General features: G+C 42.8%; 1 protein-coding gene across 1 annotated transcript in view; it reads left to right on the top strand.

The window, feature by feature from the left end:
• Positions 1–23,039, top strand: part of LOC130291910 (uncharacterized) — a 118,475-nt gene that overhangs the window by 87,786 nt on the left and 7,650 nt on the right. The window contains exons 9-13 of the mRNA XM_056541343.1: positions 2,089–2,135; positions 11,133–11,235; positions 13,216–13,277; positions 18,137–18,350; positions 20,772–20,808. Coding sequence (XP_056397318.1) covers positions 2,089–2,135; positions 11,133–11,235; positions 13,216–13,277; positions 18,137–18,350; positions 20,772–20,808 — 463 coding nt within the window. The remainder of the gene's footprint in view (positions 1–2,088; positions 2,136–11,132; positions 11,236–13,215; positions 13,278–18,136; positions 18,351–20,771; positions 20,809–23,039) is intronic.

Raw genomic sequence — 23,039 nt, 5'->3', positions numbered from 1 at the left:
CGCCCCTAGACATCTTATCCACTATCCAAAGGATAGGGGATAAGATGTCAGATCGTCGCGGTCCCGCTGCTGGGGGATCCCCGGGATCCCCGCTGCGGCACTGCGCTATCATTACAGCACAGAGCGAGTTCGCTCTGCACGTAATGACGGGCAATACAGGGGCCAGAGCATCGTTACGTCACGGCTCCACCCCTCATGATATCACAGCCCGTCCCTTTCAATACAAGTCTATGGGAGGGGGCGTGGCGGTCGTCACGCCCCCTGCCATAGACTTTCATTAAGGGGACGGGCCGTGATGTCACGAGGGGCGGAGCCATGACGTCACGCTGCTCCGTCCCCTGTATCGGCCGTCATTACGCACAGAGCGAACTCGCTCTGTGCAGTAATGATAGCGCGGTGCCACAGTGGGGATCCTGGGGCTCCCCAGCAGCGGGACCGCGGCGATCTGACATCTTATCTCCTATCCTTTGGATAGGGGATAAGATGTCTAGGGGCGGAGTACCCCTTTAACGGGTAATGACTGCTATTGTTTAACCCCTTAAGGACCGGAGGTTTTTCCGTTTTTGCATTTTCGTTTTTTGCTCCTTGCCTTTAAAAAATCATAACTCTTTCAAATTTACACCTAAAAATCCATATGATGGCTTATTTTTTGCGCCACCAATTCTACTTTGTAATGACGTCAGTCATTTTGCCCAAAAATCTATGGTGAAGCGGGAAAAAAATCATTGTGCGACAAAATTGAAAAAAAAACGCTGTTTTGTAACTTTTGGGGGCTTCCGTTTCTACGTAGTACATTTTTCGTTAAAAATGACACCTGTTATGTATTCTGTAGGTCCATATGATTAAAATGATACCCTACTTATATAGGTTTGATTTTGTCGGACTTCTGGAAAAAATCATAACTACATGCAGGAAAATTAATACGTTTAAAATTGTCATCTTCTGACCCCTATAACTTTTTTATTTTTCCGTGTATGGGGCGGTATGAGGGCTCATTTTTTGCGCCGTGATCTGAAGTTTTTAACGGTACCATTTTTGCATTGATAGGACTTATTGATCACTTTTTATTCATTTTTAAATGATATAAAAAGTGACCAAAAATGCACTATTTTGGACTTTGGAATTTTTTTGCGCGCACGCCATTGACCGAGCGGTTTAATTAATGATATATTTTTATAATTCGGACATTTCCGCACGCGGTGATACCATATATGTTTATTTTTATTTTTATTTACACTGTGTTTTTTTTTATTGGAAAAGGGGAGTGATTCAAACTTTTAATAGGGGAGGAGTTAAATGATCTTTATTCACTTTTTTTTTTCACTTTTTTTTTGCAGTGTTATAGGTCCCATAGGGACCTATAACACTGCACACACTGATCTTCATCATTGATCACTGGTTTCTCATAAGAAACCAGTGATCAACGATTCTGCCGCATGACTGCTCATGCCTGGATCTCAGGCACTGAGCAGTCATTCGGCGATCGGACAGCGAGGAGGCAGGAAGGGGCCCTCCCGCTGTCCTGTCAGCTGTTCGGGATGCCGCGATTAGCCGCGGCTATCCCGAACAGCTCGACTGAGCTAGCCGGGAACTTTCACTTTCACTTTTAGCCGCGCGGCTCAGCTTTGAGCGCGCGGCTAAAGGGTTAATAGCGCGCGGTGCCGCGATCGGCGCTGCGCGCTATTAGAGGCGGGTCCCGGTCACTATGACGCCGGGCCCGCCATGATATGACGCGGGGTTACTGTGTAACCCCGCGTTATATCGGAAGAGCAGGACCAAGGACGTACCGGTACGTCCTTGGTCCTTAAGGGGTTAAGACCTGTATAGCAGTATTAACAGTGCGTAAAGGGGTTATTAAGGATTAAAACCTGTCCTCAGGATGTGTGTGCTATTGCAGCTCAGTTCCATTGAAGTGACTGACACCAAGTTGTAATATTAGACACAACTTGAGGAGAGGAGTGATGCTGTTTTTAGAAGAAATTTGCTCTGTTTTTCTTTTTCTTTCAGTAAATAATATAGATAATTTATGGCAGCTTTTTTGTTTTGTATTATGAGGAATCCCCAAACTAATTTCCCATCTTTCTACAGTTACAGATAAAAAATCTTCATCCACAGACCTTCAGGACACAGACGAGGTGAATTATCTTTTGTCTTCTTTCCTAATTGCCATCAATAGCATCTCTGCACCCTTGGCATGTCTGAGGTGACATCACAATCCGACAGGGATCCAGAAGTGCAGGCGGGCTTTAGCATCATCTGGGCAATCTATCATACACTAGAGCAGTGGTCTTCAACCTGCGGACCTCCAGATGTTGCAAAACTACAACTCCCAGCATGCCCAGACAGCCGTTGGCTGTCCGGGCATGCTGGGAGTTGTAGTTTTGCAACATCTGGAGGTCCGCAGGTTGAAGACTACTGCACTAGAGCATAACAAGGAGGAGGGCTTAATAAGATGGTGGTGCAGCTATTGGCTAAAGTCAGTATACACTTCAGCGGCAGAGAAGCTGTGTGCTACATAGTAACGCACCCCACCTTTGTCATACTTATTGTAGGCCCCAAAAATGAATCACTATGTTTAATAGAACAAGAGCATGATGTGTCCGCCATGTTGTATGAATTCTCAGAAGGCCTAAGCGGAGTTCGTTGAAAGATCACAGACCTTTGAATGTTTGTAAAGGTGTCATCTCTTCTAAGAGACATGTAAATAGGAAATAGGGGTGTGACAAACAAGTCAAGACAATACCCATGATGAATGACAAGTCTCCAAGGAAAGTCCTGGAGAGTGAAACTCATTGGGGGGAGATTTATCAAAGCCTGTGCAAAGGAAACGTTTTCCAGTTGCCCATGGCAACCAATCAGATTTCTTCTTTCATTTTTAACAAGGCCTCTGCAAAATTAAAGTAGCAATCTGATTGGTTGCTACTTTTGCAACTGGTTGCAACTTTTCCTCTGCACTGGTATTGATAGATCTCCCCCATTGTCTGTCATTTTGACTCCAATGGGGGGTCTACTCTGTAGACCTGGATACAGGTAAGTGTGTGTGTGTGTGTTTATCAATGGGTTGTATTTGTATTCTATTTATCTATATCTCTGGCCATCTATTTGAGATGCCTGAGAAGTATCAATGGCATTGTCTTGTCTTGGATTACCTATACAGGTGATAAGGTGGCCACAATAATCTTTTGCCTCTCTAACAAAATTATAGTAAATTATTGTTTAGCTGTGATGTTATGTGACTAGCCCTGATCTCCATCTACACACCCACCAGTCATCTTTGGATGATATATTTGCTTGGGTGGATCTATAATATGGTGCTATCTATGGGGATTTGCTACTGCTCTGGACAGTTCCTGAGACAGACAAAGGTGTCAGCAGAGAGCACTGTTGTCAGACAAAAAAATAACAACTTAACTTCAGCAGCTGATAGGTACTGGAAGGATTAAGATTTTTGAATAGAAGTAATTTACAAATCTGTTTAAATGGGCACTGTCATGAAGTAAAAAAATTGATATGTTGTAGTACTTAAGTACTACAACATATCTCTAATATACTTTAATTAAAAAAAGTGATTTTAAACAAGTTTAAAATCACTTTTAAATTCGGCCACTAGGGGTCGCCCTCCTAGTGGCCGAATGCATTCAGCAGTGACGTCACTACTGGATTTCGACTCATTTCAGCCTGGCAATGAGTCGAAATCCAGTCACTGCGGTGCTCGCTCCCGCCTGTCAATCAAACAGGCGAGAGCGAGCGCGCTGAAAGCTGGGGCTGCACTGCCCACTGTCAGGCTGCTCCACTAGCCTCGCGCATGGCCCCGCCCCCATTACCCTGTCCGGAGGCAGCGCGCGCACTCATTGCTGCGCTGATCCTCCGGATGGGCAAGTCTGATCTGAGGTCTTATAAGGGGAGCGGAATGTCTTCTTTTCGGGCAGTTGGAGGGAGGGGGCTGTTGCACGGCGGGGTCTGGGGGTGATGGAGTTTGGAGAGCGGAATGTTTTTTCCGGGTCGGCGGAGGGAGAAGGGTGGGGGGTGTTGCGCGGTGGGGCCTGGGGGAGCGGGATCTGTGGCAGCTGCGGCTGAGACTGTTTTCACCACAGGGTGCCTACAGTTGTTTCCCCACTACAACTCCCAGCATGCCCTGACAGCCAATAGATGTCAGGGCAGGCTGGGAGTTGTAGTGGTGAAACAGCTGGAGGCACCCTGTATAGTTGAACTAAGGGCGGAAGTCAGGCCCCCCAGCAGGCGTCAGTGACGTCATGCCTGCCGGGGAAGTCTGCCTGGTAGTGAGCACACTACCAGGCAGAAAAAAAAGCATTTTTAATATAGTAAAAAAAAATGTAAAGGCAGGGGGGGGGGGGGGGGGGGGGGTTAGGGATAGATGGGCAATAGGCAGGGACAGGAAGAAAAAAAAAAAGGGATGGTGGGAGCTACCCTTTAACTTTCTGGAGCCAGTTAAACAGAGTTGTAAAAAAAATGTTTTTAACTTAAATACCCCTTTATGTAAATGACAAAATGTGCTCCAGCAAGGGTTATACAGCACTTGCCACACATTACACATGCATTTCTTATGGGTAAGGGTTTAAAAAAAGGATTATGTCTAAATTATTTTTCAATCTTTTGATATATTTTACTAATTTCCCTGTGTTAGGTTCGACCCCAAAAGGTCGAGACGTCTTCTGTCGGTGGATGCCCAATTAGTGCGTGGAAGGCTTGTAAGGGGCTGCAGTCACACTACTTTCCTTCCAACGCCACCCTGCCACTCAAATCAAGACACAGACAAGTGCTGTCTCTAAGCCGAGGGCAGTACAAGTCTGACCCTCTTCTCAAGTGTATTTTTTTATATAGCTGATTTTCAATAGGGCATGCGCAGTAAACTTTACATTGTATGAAACACAAAAATCCATAAATCATTTGCATAGCCAGCAGAAAGTGGAATACATAACAAACCATAGTTTCAAAGGACATATCGGTGGAAGAAAAAGATAAGATGTTCCTTCCGTGTATCCCCTTAGCCTTGAATATAAAGCACCAATTGTCTCAAGTCCAAAAATTTAAGAGCTATGTAGAAAAAACAAGAAAGATAAAATGCAGTCACTTAGACTTAAAAAAATGGATTCTCTAGAAGACAAAATGGAGTCTGTTCTACCCAATTCCATCATTCCCCCCTTTGACATCATCATCTGAAAGAACTGGATCCTCCAGGTCAGGTGTATAGCAGATCTTTCCTCAGGTACTATCCCAGACCGCGACTTGTCCGAGGGAACCAAGTCTTCTTAAATTGGCTCCGTCCCCTGAGTAATGGACCGGCATCCTCACCAGGAAGAGTGTTTCAGGTGTGATGTCAATCTAGAAACAAAGGAAAGAGAAGAGACATGAGAACCTGGAAACAAATGCTGATCATTATTTCTTCTACATCCTGGGAAAACAGCATAAAATGTTTATGTTAACTCATTCATTTGAAGTAAACAAGACTCAGTATTTACTGATTCTATTTGTGCAGTGACTTATACATATCATCAAAAGCTTTATAACTAAATAAGACTTGTAATATAAAGTGTAAGGCACCTCCTATCCATCCTTCAATACCTTTCAACCAGGTGGCTGGGTTCATTATGGAGAAAGTGTCTCCCCACCACTTATCTTTATTTTTGTCATTGTCTTTAGCGTACTGTTCCCTTAGTTTTTGTATGTTTTCAAGTTGGTGGTGCATCTGGATGGTACCTGTGGTGTCTATGTAGCGACAGAAAGTGGGGCCTAAAATCTGACACATTCCCCCTTGAGCAGCTGTAAGGTAATCAAGAACTATTGTGTGCTGGTTAGTCACTATCATCAGCCGATTTTGTACAGACACAGAGGTGTTAGTGATTTCCAGAATATCATATATTTGGTCGTCAAAGTAGTCAGTGGCCTCAACTAATTTGTCCCACATTTACATAATCATGGGGTATACAAATAGAGTGCTGAAGAGTTTATTGGCTGTTCCCATTTGAACTACGTGTGGTCTTCCATTTTCTCTTTCCTTGTCTGCTGCTCTCTGGTATAACATGTGTCTTGGGACTGCTCTCATGTCAACATCTTTGCTGGGTATCACAAAAGTCGAGGGAGTGAGTCTGGCTAGGGTGCATGTACCATTAACCCCTACTGGCAACCACTTGTAGGCCCTCCTTCCACATACCCAATATGTGTCTCTTGGGAGTTCACAATATGAGGAATGTTGATTTATCAGTTTATTAACTATGTCAATCAGTCTTGAGGCGTTAGTCATGTAGCACCATCCGGGTTTCTGTCCTAATGTACCACAGTAACCTACATCTGGGTTATTGCATGTCGGGTCATAGGGCTGGTAATATGAGGATTCACTACATTTTTGATGTCCTGTCATGTTATGACACTCTTCTCCGGTACCTTGAGGAAAAAGTGTATTATTCAGCCAGTTTTTGTCATGTAAGGTTGTGATGCAACATATTAGACAGTTAAACAGAAACAAAAGTATTGTCATGGTCAGATACTGCCCTTTTGCAGTGTGATGCATGAATCCAGTGGCTGTAGTCAAGAGGACTTGATATGGTCCTTAAAATCAGGGCTCGAGGGACTTCCTGGTATGTTTCTTTACATACACGTAGCCTCCAGGCTGTAGCGTGCGGGTTCCTTCAATGCTGTCTGGATCTGGGAGGAAAGACAACACTTGCCCACATGTTAGTTTCAGATACTTTCACAAGAACTACACATATGAGGACAGATTCTCATACTAATGTTATAACTGTAATACATCCTCCCCATGGGGTAGGCCTCAGGTCAGCCTAAAGAGATCAACACACACCAAGACAAACACATAGCCTGAACAAGGGGTCAAGCTTATGTAATCTACCTGGACTCTCTAGAGCAGACAGAGTGTCTTTGGGTATACTTTCAGGGGGCTGGTATAGTCCTCCCTGGATTGTATAAATCACAAGTCATATAGGCTTGAAGAAAAGCTACTACGGTAGTGGAGACACCAGGGGCTATCCAGGATTCGTCTATGACTTGCAGCATCGCCCCTTTGGACAAATGTGTTTTACCATGTATTACTTGGACTATCATTGGGGACAGAGTTCTAGGCAGGCAGACTTTTGCAGAAGTCCCCCATATGCTGTCTTTCCTCCTCCTCTGATCTCCTCTGACGTTAGCAGCCCCTCCATGAGTGCTCCAACTCTCTGCATCTTTTATTGGTCTGCCTGAAGAGGTGAGAAAAGTCTTCCAGATAAGTCTGTTAGCGGTTTTACCCTACCCAAGTCTGTAAGCTCCAGTTAGTGCAGCCAACTCATTACCTTTTTGCCCTGGGCAACCAGGTAGAGTTTGTTCAGTTCTTGACTACTTGGTGTCATGCTGCTGTCTCCTGTAACGTTAACTCTATACAGGCATTCATCAGATCTATTATTATACACAGAGTTTGTAATCTTCTCTCCCCTCCTTCCTCCTCCCTTTTAGCCAAAAGCAGAGAGAAACAGCTTGTTACTACAAGGTCACATGATAAAGAAAAAAAAAAAGTAAGACAACTATCAATGACGCTCTCACACGGAAAGTCTTGCGAGACAGACAGCGTCGCTGAAAGCTGTGTCAGCTTTGTTTACGGACCGTAAGAGACTCAAAAATACAAATACAGAAAAAGGGGATTCACATAGCAATAAATCACAGATCACATGACAACTCGTCACCAGCCTATGTCTGAACTAAAATACAAGGGTGTTAAACAGAACAGAACAGTACATATTAAGAACACATCATAAGCAAGAAGAAGCAAAGGGTTAAATGACTAATCCAAGAATGATCAGTGACATACAATTAAAAAACTGATATTAAACAGATATCAAGACAAGGATCAGGATTAGTAAACACAAACATTGAACTTTATCTTTGGAGATCAGAAACCACAACCAAACAAAACTAATAGTGACACAAAGATATATATATATATATATATATATATATATATATATATATAATATATAAACATTTTCAGACACAAAAGCTTATCAGTAGCCTTCTAAAACAACTTCACTGAGAGATTATATTCCGCTTCATTCAACTAAAACATTGCATACTCCAGAATTTCCACTAATCCGTCAACTTCCACATTTACTAAAAAGCATTCACAAACTATCCCATAAGGTAAACACTTATTTCTTTGTCTACAGTATGTGACGTACAAGCCCCTCCTCTTGGAATTTTTGGGCTCTGGCTAGTCCCTGGATGCCATTTTTAGACCATAAAGGTATCAGGAGAAGGGGGAAAAAAAGAAGAGAGGAGAAGAGAAAAAAAGAGTTTCATTTCACGTTCTCTACCATCAAAAGACTAACTTAAAAATGTAGCATGCTAGACACACCATGTTCTACATACACTGTAGACAACACAACTTGACAAACCAAACAACTTGTATGGCAATAACAAACATACACATAGATTTCACAGAAAGCTTCTATTTTCTTCTTTTGTTTTAGTCAACTCAACTTGTCAACATTCCCATAACCTTCTGTCTTTCCAAATGCTGATTACTCAGTATTCCATCACTGTCACATTCTGATTTCATTCTTAACTCCGTACATCCCTTTAGTCCTGCTAGTTATAGTCCCGGGAACTGTAAGGGCAGGGGAGTTGCCCTTTAAGGTGACCTAGCAAATTGCAGGTCAGTCCTGAATTTGAGCATCTCTTTTTGTCTGATGCTGACTGTCTTTGCCTGTTGTGTCCTGCGTGTCACTCCCCTCGTCAGCAATACGTTTTCTGCAGTTCATTTTTATGTGTCCTGTCTTGTCACAATAATAACAAATTGGGGGTTTCCGGGGCCTGTCTCCTTTGTTATTCTGACCCCCGCCTTGGGATTTTTCAGAGACATATGCTATTGTGGTCTTTTTGGGGGCTTCCTTCAGGTCAAGTTCTATCCCCTGGGTTTTGCTAACAGGTCTGGGGCTCGAGCTGCCATTCCTCCAGTCGGGGGTACTTATTTTTAGTTTTTCCCTTCTCTGGGGTCTTAGACCGTCCACAAAAGCACGTACAAACAGTCTCTGTATTGCGTCACTGTTCATGTCCGAACCTTCTAGACTAGAGTAATAGTCAGATACAGTCTGGGTCGGGTTTGAGTACCTACTGTTACCGTCCCCCTTTCTCTCTGTCTTTGCGTACATGAGTTTTCAAGAGAGGTAGTAAACGTCTGTCTTGAGGTCTCTATTTTCCATTTTTTCTTCTTATCGTCATATGTCCAACCTTCCTCAACACATTATGTGGAGGTACTGATCAGGCATCTGACTTGATAATCCCAATTGTGATCTTTCACTATGCCTTTCTTTCTTTCTGCAATATTTTTCCAAACCTCTGGATTCAATTGGTAATTTTTTGGAACATGGAATTCCTTCTGTATTCTCCCTAGCTGAACTACTGCATCCTTGCCATGTAACTCTTCAAGGATTGTTTTAAGAACGTGTATCTGGGGTTCTCCGTCATTCTTGGACATAAGCTGACCCATCCTTAGCTGTCCGGTCCTAAGTAGCTTATTGGGGAAACCTTGTAGGTGTCTTTCCCTCATTGCCTTCCTCTTAGGCGACTAATAGGTTACAAAGGCTCTCCTGGCCTTTACCTGAAAATTCTGTATTAGACATTAGCTAACTCATACTAGCTGTCCGGTCCTCGGTAGATTATTGGGGAAAACCTCGGAAGGTATCTATTCCCTCGTTGCCGTCCTCCTAGGCAACTAATATGCTAAAAAGGCTCTCCTGGCCTTTTCCTGTAGCTAACTCATACTAGCCATCCAGTCCGAAGTAGCTTATTAGGGAAAACCTCTTTCCCTCGTTGCCTTCTCCTTAGGCGACTAGTATATTAAAAGGCTCTCCTGGCCTTTTCCTGTGATGCATGACAATTCTGTATCCTATCCATAAAGCAAATAGACAAATGCAACCATTAGCAATAACTGTCATCCACATCATTCTTATAGGGTCAGTGTCCGTCTAGATGTGTTTTACCACACCTTATTCCCCCCAGACTACACAGGCTTATCACACGAATCCTGTCCTGGACTTATGATTTATTCCAGGCTCATGCAAGCAGCCAGATAATGGTTTATGTGATAGTATGGGATTTAAGCATAATCTGTGACCCTGTTAGGCGCTTTCACAGATCAGTTCGGCAATACCCTCATAAAATCACATACCATCCTCTCTTGGCTCATACATTCATTTTATGTCTCCTTGCGGAGCAACAGTGTACTTATCCAACCGACAGAAGGTATATTGGTTCTTTGTCTATTCAAATAGACCCACTATCACAGGAGTTTAGCTATTCTAAAACCCAGTCTAAGTGCAGGACCCACAGCCACAGATCTCAGGAGGGCACAGATATAAGAAAATAAATCTTTCCTTACCTGGCCAGGTTTTTTCAATCTGTGGTCTCCGGAGGCCCGAGCCGTAGTGGTCCCGCACTATAGCTGAGATGCTCCTTGTATCAGCAGCGGGTCCCTGTTCGGGCGCCAAATAATGTTAGGTTCGACCCCAAAAGATCGAGACATCTTCTGTCGGTGGATGCCCAATTAGTGCGTGGCAGGCTTGTAAGGGGCTGCAGTCACCCTACTTTCCTTCCAACGCCACCCTGCGACTCAAATCAAGACACAGACACAAGTGCTGTCTCTAAGCCGAGGGCAGTACAAGTCTGACCCTCTTCTCAAGTGTATTTTTTTTTTTTATATAGCTGATTTTCAATAGGGCATGCGCAGTAAACTTTACATTGTATGATACACAAGAATCCATAAATCATTTGTATAGTCAGCAGAAAGTTGAATACATAACAAGCCATTGTTTCAAAGGACACATCTGTGGAAGAAAAAGATAAGATGTTCCTTCCTTGTATCCCGTTAGCCTTGAATATAAAACGCCAGTTGTCTCGTCCAAAAATTCAAGAGCTATGTAGAAAAAACAAGAAAGATAAAATGCAGTCACTTAGACTTAAAAAAAATGGATTCTCTAGAAGACAAAATGGAGTCTGTTCTACCCAATTCCATCACCTTGTAACCTGCCAGAACCCACCTATCACATACTCACATCTTATGTTCTGAAATAATGTAACCTACTAAACTGAAAAAGAAACGACTCTCTCTGTGTTTCATTTTTGAACAGAGTAAAAGGGACGATTTCTTGCTAGATTCTTGTGATAAGGACAAGGACTGTTATCGAACTGATGGAATAAAATTCCTACGATCAAAGAAAAGAAAAGAAAAATGTAAGTATAATATTGTGTCTTGCTGCAAGAAGTATAAGGCGCGTTCACATGACAGAAATTCCGCATGAATTTTGCCTGCAGAATTAGGCCCAAATTTATTGCCCATTAGCTTTAATGGGATTCCGCAATGTCCTTCACACAACAGAATTTCTGCTGCAGGATGATTGATGCAGAAATTTAGATTTCTTCGGTCCGGAAAAATATAAGTCTGGTTTTATATTTTTCCGGAATTTGGCTGCGGAGTCCCATTGAAATCAATGGGGCTTGATTTCTTCCAAATTCGTGCAGAATGCATGCAGATTCTGAGCGTAATCTGCACGAATTTTGACTATTCTATTAAAAAATGTATTTTTACTGATCTGCGGAATCATGGCGAATTTGGGCAGAAATTTTTCACAGGAATTCCGCATGAATTACGCACAGATTCCCCAAGTGTTAAAAACTGAAGAATTTTGTAGAAAATCAATGCGGATGCAGAATTCATGCAGATAGGCAGAATTTCCGTCACGTGAACACAATCTAAGCCTATGTTTAAACAACAGAATTTCTCCACGGAATTCTGCGTGAAAATTCTGCTGTAAATTCCACAGAAATTAATTGCTAAGTCACTTCAATAGAATTCCTGCAACGGAAATTCTGCAGCAGAAATTCCGCTGTGTGAATGGGACTGCGGAATCCCAGAAACCAGACTCAACATACAATGTACAGACAGTCCAGATCTGCGAAACATGTCAATGAACTGACCAATCAGAATGGGCATTCACTGGTAAAACCCCTGTATTACTGAAGTGTATGCACTGACTGGTGTCTGGTAGCGCCCCCTACAGTACAGGGAGGTATTACATGTTCTGTACACTTTACCTGTACCAGTGTTAGCTGCTCCTTTGGACACCAGGTGAGGGCGACTCCATGTTACTTTTTTAGGACATTGTGTACTGTACAGGACCCCGAAGAAGCTCCTTTCCTCTACATAGACCAGTGCTTCCCAAGCAGGGTGCCCCCAGCTGTTGCAAAACTACAACTCCCAGCATGCCCGGACAGCCTTTGGCTGTCCGGGCATGCTGGGAGTTGTAGTTTTGCAACAGCTGGAGGCTCCCTGCTTGGGAAACACTAACATAGACAGTGATTTACAGCTCCTAGCAGATCTTTATTACTTTTATATGTAAGGACTTGCTTTATCTATATTAGTTATCTACTTATTATTATTTAATTCTAACTTTTTCCTATTTTTCCATGACATTTTGGTGCCTTTAGAACCAATTACCAGGTTTCCATAGAGTTTTGGTCTCAACATACAATGGTTTCAACATACAATGGCCGTCCTGGAACCTATTAATTGTAACTTGAGGGACCACTGTATTGGCTATAAATTCATGCAGAATTTTCATGTGGAATTCCATGCAGATTTCCATGCAGAAATTCTGGAGTGTGAACATAGCCTAAAGATTCTCGGTTCAAAAGCATTTTTGCCTAAAGATGCAATTGTTGTAAAACCTGTGCAGCTGACTCTGTAGTCTACTTAGGGCTGTTTGGGCATCACGTTCTCCATAGCTGAGTACACGTTCTTCTGAGGTTAGATGGAAGGGGCAAAGCACCATGGGAGAGATTTATCAAAACCTGTGCAGAGGAAAAGTGGCCCAGTTGCCCTTAGCAACCAATCAGATGGCTTCTTTCATTTTTAACAAGGTCTCTACAAAATGAAAGAAGCGATCTGATTGGTTGCTATGGACAACTAGGCAACTTTTCCTCTGCACAGGTTTTGATGAATCTCCTCCCATGACTATCGCAACAGCACAAGTATCACAGCAACTCTGTAATAAAAAAAATGGTTTCCTAGTCATGTCCTATAGACTGGAGAACCTTATGAAGATCTATGGAAATGAATCCAGCATGTGGAGCAACAACATTTCCTTCTAATATACAGATAGAACACAGTGAAGCTATTCACTACCCAAAATATCTTTCTCATTTCTTTGACAGATCAAAGTGCTTCTCCCAGTGAAATAGAGGAATTGCCCAGCACCGATGTAACAGGACATGAGGTAGGTTTTGAACTATGGTAAATTCTGCTCATTTTAACACCTTAGAGACCATAGTGTTTCAGTCCTAAATGATCTGATACTTTTTAACATCTTGCACACGTGATAATTTAAAGAACAATATTGTTTAGCACGGGCTTCCAGGTAAAAAAAATATTGCTTCTTTATTGGAGATTCATAAAATCTTGACAGGTCATACCGTTACAGACAAGTTTAGAACAACCAACGCATTTCGGCCAAAGTTGTGGTGAGGGTATAATGAGGGCAGATGTTACTACTCTAGAGGCAGATGGCATTAAGCCCTTGTATTCGTAATGCCAGGGCATGGTTAACCTCTGCACCACCCGAGGTATGGGCGCTGAAACCAGGGCTAGGCACGGGGCAAATAATGACTCAGACACCAAGTTACGGAACAACGGCAGCTTTACTGAGGCAGACAGATGGAATAGTGTTTACAGGTCAGTTAGGCCCAAGGAGGTGACCAGTGACTTTAGAGACTTGCGGGCTCGCTGGGACTTGTAGTGGACTTGGACAGAATGCTGCAGACCCACGCTGAATATTGACAGATTTGACTGACTTGACTAGGACTGACTAGACTTCACCCTTTGTGTAGCTTACCAGGGTTGGATGTTCTCCTGTGGGGCACTTGGTTGGTAGAAGCATGGCCGCGTGGTAAGCCTTGGGTCTCCTCAGGACACCAGACACTCTAAGGTCTTGACTGTTCCTCCACATGCTCTAAACTCCTCTCTAACTAGCTCCTCCCAGGGTTTATATGGGGAGACTCTGGAGGGGTTCTATAGGTCACCCACAAGTCACCTGGTCACTGACACCTTCCCTGGTCACACAGGCTTAGCAACAATATTTAACCCCTTTACTCAACAGCCTGTTTTGACCTTAATGACCAAGGCAAATTTTCTAAATGTGACATGTGTCCACTTATTTGGTAATAACTTCGTAACGCTTTTACTTATGAAAGCGATTCTGAGATTGTTTTTTCTTGACATATTGTACTTTATATTAGTGGTAAATTTTGGTTCATATATTTAGCGGTTTTTGTAAAAAAAAAAAATTCGCCCAAAAAATGAAAAATATTTCTAGACTTTACATTTTCTGCTCGTACGATATATTGCACCAAATGAATGATTAATTCACATGTACAATATATCTACTTAACGTTCCCATAATTTGATAAACATTCTTTTACATTTTTAGAATGTTAGAAGGTTTATAAGTTTAGCAGCAATATTCCAGATTTTTCAAGAAAATTTCAAAATCTGATTTTTCAGGGACCATTTCAGTTCTGAAGTGGAATTGAGGGGCCTGTACGTTAGATACCCCCATAAATCACCCCATTTTATAAACTGCACCCCTTAAAGTAGTCAAAATGACATTAAAGAAGTTCATTAACCCTTTAGGTGTTTCACAGAAATGAAAGCAACGTGGAAGCTGAATTTTAAAATTAAATTAAATTTTTCAGATTTTTCATTGTAATCCATTTTTTCCCTGTAACACAGTAGGTGTTGACAAAGAAATACAACTCAAGATTTATTCCCTGAATTCTGACGTATTTAGAAATATCCCATATGTGGCTACGTGTCTCTCACACAGGCCTCAGACATGAAGGCGTGCTGTGTGGATTTTGGGGGCGTCCTTTTAGTTTAGTATATTTTGTTGGCATCATATAAAGTCGCAGAGACCTTGGGGTGCAAAAATATTTTTTGGGAGACAAGTTGACTCTTTCATTGTTACCATTCTGGGGTACATGTGACACTCGTTTTTTATTTTATTTTTATGAGACAGTATACAAATAAATCCATTCTGCGGTTGTTTTTTATACCTTTTTTGAAGGTCGTACGTCATGCGGCATAATTGACATGTTAACTTTACTCTGCAGGTTGATACGGTTATGGCGATACCAAATTTCTATACTTTTTTTATATTTTAGTTCATTTATAGTATAAAAACTATTTTTTTGAAGGTCGGACGTCATGCGGCATAATTGACATGTTAACTTTACTCTGCAGGTTGATACGGTTATGGCGATACCAAATTTCTATACTTTTTTTTATATTTTAGTTCATTTATAGTATAAAAACTATTTTTGTAAAAAAAAATCACACTTGTAAGTCGCCGTATTCTGTAAGCCATAACTTTTTTATTTTTTCACTGACGCAATTGTGTGAGAACTCTTTTTTTGCGGGACATGTTGACGTTTTTGGGTGGACAATTTTTTGGTGTGTTTTGGGGTAAATCATTTTATTATTTTGTTTCACATTTTTATTTTTCACATTTTTTTATTAAAAAAATTCAAATTTTTCTTTTTACTCTATATACTCGAGTATAAGCCGAGTTTTTCAGCACGATTTTTCGTGCTGAAAACACCCCCCTCGGCTTATACTCGAGTGAACTCCCCCACCCGCAGTGGTCTTCAACCTGCGGACTTCCAGAGGTTTCAAAACTACATCTCCCAGCAAGCCCGGGCAGCCATCGGCTGTCCGGGCTTGCTGGGAGTTGTAGTTTTGAAACCTCCGGAGGTCCGCAGGTTGAAGACCACTGCGGCCTTCAACATCATCCAGCCCCCTCTCACCCCCTTTAGTTCTGAGTACTCACCTCCGCTCGGCGCTGGTCCGGTCCTGCAGGGCTGTCCGGAGAGGAGGTGGTCCGGTGGCATAGTGGTTCCGGGCTGCTATCTTCACCGGGGAGGCCTCTTCTAAGCGCTTCGGGCCCGGCCTCAGAATAGTCACGTTGCCGTGACAACGACGCAGAGGTGCGTTCATTGCCAACGTACTTATGCGTCATTGTCAAGGCAACGCCTCTATTCCGGGCCGGAAGCGCGGAGAAGAGGCGCCCCCGGTGAAGATAGCAGCCCGGACCACCTCCTCACCGGACCACCTCCTCTCCGGACCACTTCCTCTCCGGACAGCCCTGCAGGACCGGACCAGCGCCGAGCGGAGGTGAGTACTCAGAACTAAAGGGGGTGAGAGGGGGCTGGATGATGTTGAAGGCCGCAGTGGTCTTCAACCTGCGGACCTCCGGAGGTTTCAAAACTACAACTCCCAGCAAGCCCGGACAGCCGATGGCTGCCCGGGCTTGCTGGGAGTTGTAGTTTTGAAACCTCTGGAGGTCCGCATGTTGAAGGCCGCAGTGGTCTTCAACCTGCGGACCTCCGGAGGTTTCAAAACTACAACTCCCAGCAAGCCCGGACAGCCGATGGCTGCCCGGGCTTGCTGGGAGTTGTAGTTTTGAAACCTCTGGAGGTCCGCAGGTTGAAGACCACTGAGGGCGAATGATGAGAAGAGGATGATGAAGGGGGGGGGGTGTGGGGATGATGAAGGGGGGGTGGGGATGATGAAGGGGGGGGGTGTGGGATGATTACAAGGGGATGATGAAGGGGGGATGTGTGGGATGATAAGGGGATGTGTGGGATGATGACAAGGGGATGATGAAGGGGGGATGTGTGGGATGATAAGGGGATGTGTGGGATGATGACAAGGGGATGATGAAGGGGGGATGTGTGGGATAAGGGGATGTGTGGGATGATGACAAGGGGATGATGAAGGGGGGATGTGTGGGATGATGACAAGGGGATGATGAAGGGGGGATGTGTGGGATGATAAGGGGATGTGTGGGATGATGACAAGGGGATGATGAAGGGGGGATGTGTGGGATGATAAGGGGATGTGTGGGATGATGACAAGGGGATGATGAAGGGGGGATGTGTGGGATGATGACAAGGGGATGATGAGGATGTTAATGACGGGTCTGGATGATGACAGGGGGGGATGAGGTATTTCCCACCCTAGGCTTATACTCGAGTCAATAACTTTTCCTGGGATTTTGGGTTGAAATTAGGGGTCTCGGCTTATACTCGGGTCGGCTTATACTCGAGTATATACGGTACTTAATTTTTTTTCACTTTTTTTCCCTTTTTTTTTTTTTTTTACCATTAGACACATAATTCAATGGAGTATACATATGTACTCCATTGAATTATGCCTATGTCTGTAATATAAAAAAAAAGGTTTAATACAAGTTTAAAAAAAAAAACACCCATTAACCATTAAAAGTTTAAATCACCCCCCTTTTCCCAAATTCCATATAAAGAATATGTTAATATAATAAAAATATTGTGGTATCGCCGCGTGCGTACATGTCGAACTATAAAAATGTTATGTTAATTAAACTTTACGGTCAATGCCGTAAACGTAAACACAAATACTGAAGTCCAAAGTTGCGTGTTTTTGGTCGATTTGTATAACCTAACAAAATTTATTAAAAACTGTCAAAAAGTCCCATGAAAACCAGAATGGTACTGATAAAAACTATAGACCTATAGTTGTGCAAAAAGATGAGCCTTACACATTCCTGTATACGAAAAAATTAAAAAGTTATAGGGGTCAGGGGAGGACATTTTTAAACCTACTAATTTTTGTGCATAAAGTTATAATTTTTTAACAGAAGTGAAACAAAATCAGACCTATATAAGTAGGGATTCATTTTAATCGTATGGACCTACAGAATAAAGATAAGGTGTTATTTTTACCAAGATAGAATTCACCCTATGGTAGAATTATGGTAGACCTTGGTAGAATTAATTAGAAAAACTGTTGCTAAGAAGAAGACCTTGCAAGGACATGTGGACTACAATTTGTGTTTTACAACCCCATTCAGATGGATTGCAATTTTAGGCGAAAACAGAGGCGAATGGCTCCATCACATGACAATACCGGTAATCTTTGTATACATCTGTTGCAGTTTTGCTACACAGTTGCAGCACATGTTTACAGTAGAAATCCAAAGCGTTGCCTTGAATTTCTGCTTCAGAAATGCAAGTTGAATTTTTATAAATTTTCTTTTCATAGGAATTTCCCAGTGAGAATGCAGATAGAAGAACCATATTTTCCAACATTCAACATCAGCCTCCCATTATTATGGACTCGCATCCACAGAAGTTGTCTCAGAAAGTCATAGGTTTGACCAGTCAGAACATTTCACAGACTATGGAACAACAGAAGAAAAAACTACAGGAGACTCTCCTTGATGTTGTGTATCAATTAATTGATGAGGTTTTAGCAGGTACAATGCAGGTGAACTATATGTACATACAGGATAAAATTGACAACACTCAGTTCCTCCAGACCAAATAAAGCAAGGGCCCCGCCCCTGGCCACACGTTTGTCACGCCAGAATAAAACTACTAAACACAGACCAGTATTCCCCCATACAGTGATCATATAGAAGTAGATACCAGCTGTACACAGGATCTGTATATCATATAAGTGATTATTTACAGGACCATATAGAGGTAGATGCCATCTATACATAGGATATATACATCATATAAGTCATGAGTTACATCTAGGGACTCACAGACGTCTTTTCTGTTCAGCGTCATCCTCTTTCCTTTTCTTCTCTGTCCGGATCAGACCCCCATGACAACCACTTCCAGCCAAAACTAATCTATTTGGCATCTGCAGGACAAACATATTAGACTCTGTATTTTCCAGTGCCGTCCCGCTCCTCATCTATAGGAGTATATATAAATATATATATATATATATATATACACTGTTATAATGCCCTCCTTGGTGTCCTGCACAGAAAAGGGCAGGCAGGTAGGTAGGTAGATAACTATGTAGTTAGGTAGACAGATATGTAGGTAGATAACTAGCCAGCTTTGTAGGTAGCCATGCATGTCGCTAACTAGCTAGGTAGTTGGGTCAACAGGTAGGTAGGTAGCTAGCTAGGTAGTTAAGTAGCCAGGTATGTAGGTAGGTATGCAATTAGGTATTTAGGTATGTAGGTATCCAGGTAGCTTAGTAGCCAGGTATGTAAGTAGGTAGTTCTGTAGATAGGTAGACAGTTATATAGTTAGTTAGGTAGCCAGGTATGTAGGTAGTTATGTAGCCAGGTATGTTGTTTGGTAGCCAGGTATGTAGGGACAATGTAGCTAAGTTAGGCAGACAGATATGTCAGCCAGGTATGGAGGTATGTAGGAAGTTAGGCAGGCAGATATGTGGGCCAGGTTAGCCACATAGGTATGTGGGCCAGGTTAGGCAGCCAGGTATGTGGGGGCAGCCAGGTATGTGGGCGCAGCCAGGTATGTGGGCACAGCCAGGTATGTGGGGCAGCCATGTATGTGGGCCAGGTATGTGAGCCAGGTATGTGGGGGCAGCCATGTATGTGGGCCAGGTATGTGACCCAGGTATGTGGGGACAGTAAGGTATGTGGGGCAGCCAGGTATATGGGCTATGTATGTGGGGGCAGCCAAGTATGTGGAGTTCCCTCCCTGCCTTCCCTCCTTACCAGGGGGAAAAAGAAAAGAAAAAGGAAAAAAACAAAAATAGATACTCACTTGTCCCACACAACGATCTCCTTAGCTTCACCGCTGGCCACGTTCTTCAGCTCCACAGTGCAGGTGCTAATGAGTGACATCATCAGCGCCTGCACTGCGTGCTGTGTAGGGGCAGAGGTCATGTCTCCTCTCTGTGTAAGCCTCAGATGCTCACACAGAGAGGAGGCTTATCAGCTGTGTACGCGTCAGCCGTGCACACAACTGAAAGCAGTGCTAGCCCTGGAATACGGGACAAGTGTCCCGGATCCCCAGTAGTTGCGGCGGCTGGGCCTTTACCTGGCTGGACCCTCGGATGAAGTCTGATCGGACCGGCCGGTCAGTCTGCCCCTTTGTACATATATTACATACATATAAACATACATCACTGCCTGAGGTGGGACACTGCTGAATCCAGCAATTTGCTGAGCTGCATTCAACCCCCATCACCAGGAAAGAATCGCAGCAAGGACTGGAGCAGTGATACTGGAGATATCGAAGGAAGCTCAGGTGTTAAAGGTTTTATTTTATTTTATGTTATTGCAGACAATAAGGGCATCTTTCTAAAAAATAAATAAATAAACCTTCTGCAGGATAACCCCTTCATAAAATTGCCACACAGGGAGACATTTATCATTGTTTGCTTTGGTAAACAGGTTTTGAAGGAATTTTTTTAGCTTTAGTTTTGCTTATGTGCTACATATTTATCATACTATCCCGAGGGGCAGTCGGTAAATTTGGAGCACTTAAGCAAAACAATAAAAGACTTTTGTGAGACTTTTTTTGCAACTTTTTAAATTTGCTCACGTATGGGACCTGAAGTACACTTGCAGCTTTTTGTAAGGGGTTTGCAACTTTTTTATTCCTATGTGCGACTTTTGCACATCATAAATTTGTGACCACTAAAAACTGAAATTTACTTAGGTAAGGCTGGTTGTTACTTTTTGCTTACCCACAAAAGTTGCACAAAAATGTGCTTAGGCGCACATGCGACTTTTTGTGCGCCCGGAGTTAGCAAAAAAGGCTCTAAATACCTAGATAAATGTCCCCCATAAGGTCCAGGAATCTAACTGATTACATTGTTGACAGTTATACAATTTATTCTTGCATTGCAGGCTTAGATTATTCCATTAATAAACCTGACAAATATTTATTACACATTTCAGGTGGTAATACAGGAGTTTGTTTCCTGCACAGGAATGGGTAAGCATATCCTTGATTGTTTGTTTAGGCGTAAAATGAAAACCAAAAAAACAGAAATAAAATAGGTAACAACATTTTCAGGTTTTATTTTTTTAAACCTAATATTGTATTTTATTTTATTATAAGTCTATTAAAGTAAAAAATCGTCCGCCAGTGCACACATTGGGGGTAATATTCATTGTGGGGAATATTCAAACCTGCCAGTTGGTTATAAAAGTGGCACATCTTATATTTCCCCCCAAAAAACTTTGAAAAAGAAAAATTTTTGTAAACAAGTCAAAGAGTTTTATTAAGTGGTTTTAGGTAAAGTAAACAACATACAATATATACATTTATAAATGAACTCACAGCAGTGAATAATAACAAAGAGCATAATAATGAGGCGGCTTCAAGTCAAAAGCAAACAAGTAAAGTCGTCAAACAAAACACAAAATTTTAAAGGCATATGGTCTCAGAAAAAGGGGCGGGCAAGGGGTCGGGGCTCAAAATTTGCCAAATATAAATTTTATGCGCCCAAGAAAAAACAACCCTTAAAAGATAAACTGTCATTATTTTTATGCCCCCTAAACTAGGAGTAATTGGATGGTCCCTGGCAGCTTCTCCCCACCCCACTGGCCTTGATTGATAGATCTCTCCCAGTTTGGGTTCACAAAGAGATCTATCAATCAAGGCTGGTGGGGCAGGGAGAAGTCGCTGGGGAGCACCCTGATAACTTGTATTTCACACAATATGAAATTGATGATAGGTTCCCTTTAACAGAGGTGGTGTAGGCTGAGTACACTGTGTAAAATGAGCCATGCCTTAATTCCGATGTTGCAATTATGGACCTTTTTTTACATAACATATGCACTGATGGACACTTTTCCATACATTTTCATAGAATTAGAAAAAAAATAGCTACCTATAAAAGGGTGAGGTGTTGTAAAGTCTATGGACAACTTTGCACAGAATTTTAGTTGTATCTGTTTACTAAGATTAAAGGGGTTGTGCGCTGCCCTGAATTTCGGAGCTTCGCTCACAGCGCCCGGAAGTTCATTACTCCGAACGCTGTGTGCGGGCTTCCGTGTTCGCGGCCGCCGGGCATGGCGTCATGCCCGGCCCCTCGTGACGTCTCGCCCGCCCCCTCGTGACGTCTCGCCCGCCCCCTCAACGAAAGCCTATGGGAAGGGGGCACGACCGCTGTCACGCCCCCTTCCCATAGACTTTGGTAGAGGGGGCGGGCGTGACGTCCCAAGGGGGCGGGCGAAACGTCACGAGGGGCCGGGCATGACGTCATGCACGGCGGCCGCGAACACGGAAGCCCGCACACAGCGTTCGGAGTAATGAACTTCCGGGCGCTGTGAGCGGAGCTCCGAAAATCAGGGCAGCACACAACCCCTTTAATCTTAGTAAACAGATACAACTAAAATTCTGTGCAAAGTTGTCCATAGACTTTACAACACCTCACCCTTTTATATGCCGGGAAGTTGTAGTTGCTTCTGATCCTGTTTGTCTTAAAAGATTCAGCTTAACCTATATAAATATATAAGCATGGTCAGAGTCACCATGGAAACCTTTAACCTGGTTAACTTGACTCTCAATGTTATTATACAGGGTGGGCCATTTATATGGATACACCTTAATACAATGGGAATGGTTGGTGATATTAACTTCCTGTTTGTGGCACATTAGTATATGTGAGGGGGGAAACTTTTCAAGATGGGTGGTTACCATGGTGGCCATTTTGAATCCAACTTTTGTTTTTTCAATAGAAAGAGGGTCATGTGACACATCAAACTTATTGGGAATTTCACAAGAAAAACAATGATGTGCTTGGTTTTGACATTACTTTATTCTTTCATGAGTTATTTACAAGTTTCTGACCACTTATAAAATGTGTTCAATGCGCTGCCCATTGTGTTGGATTGTCAATGCAACCATCTTCTCCCACTCTTCACACACTGATAGCAACACCGCAGGAGAAATGCTAGCACAGGCTTCCAGTATCCGTATACACTGCTATGTACTACTATATACACCGCAGGAGAAATGCTAGCACAGGCTTTTAGTATCCGTAGTTTCAGGTGCTGCAGAATGGGCAAAACAAAAATTAGAACAGGACCCTCAGTTTACGCACAAGATTTTGTTCAGTGATGAGGCAAACTTTTATGTGAATGGTTAAGTTAATAAACAAAACCACTGCTATTGGTCTGACACTAACCCACATTGGATAGATCCCTCCAAGACTGTTG

This window comes from Hyla sarda, chromosome 9 (assembly GCF_029499605.1).
Source record: "Hyla sarda isolate aHylSar1 chromosome 9, aHylSar1.hap1, whole genome shotgun sequence".
NCBI classification, from domain to species: domain Eukaryota; kingdom Metazoa; phylum Chordata; class Amphibia; order Anura; family Hylidae; genus Hyla; species Hyla sarda.
This window is presented reverse-complemented; position numbering and strand designations above follow the sequence as displayed.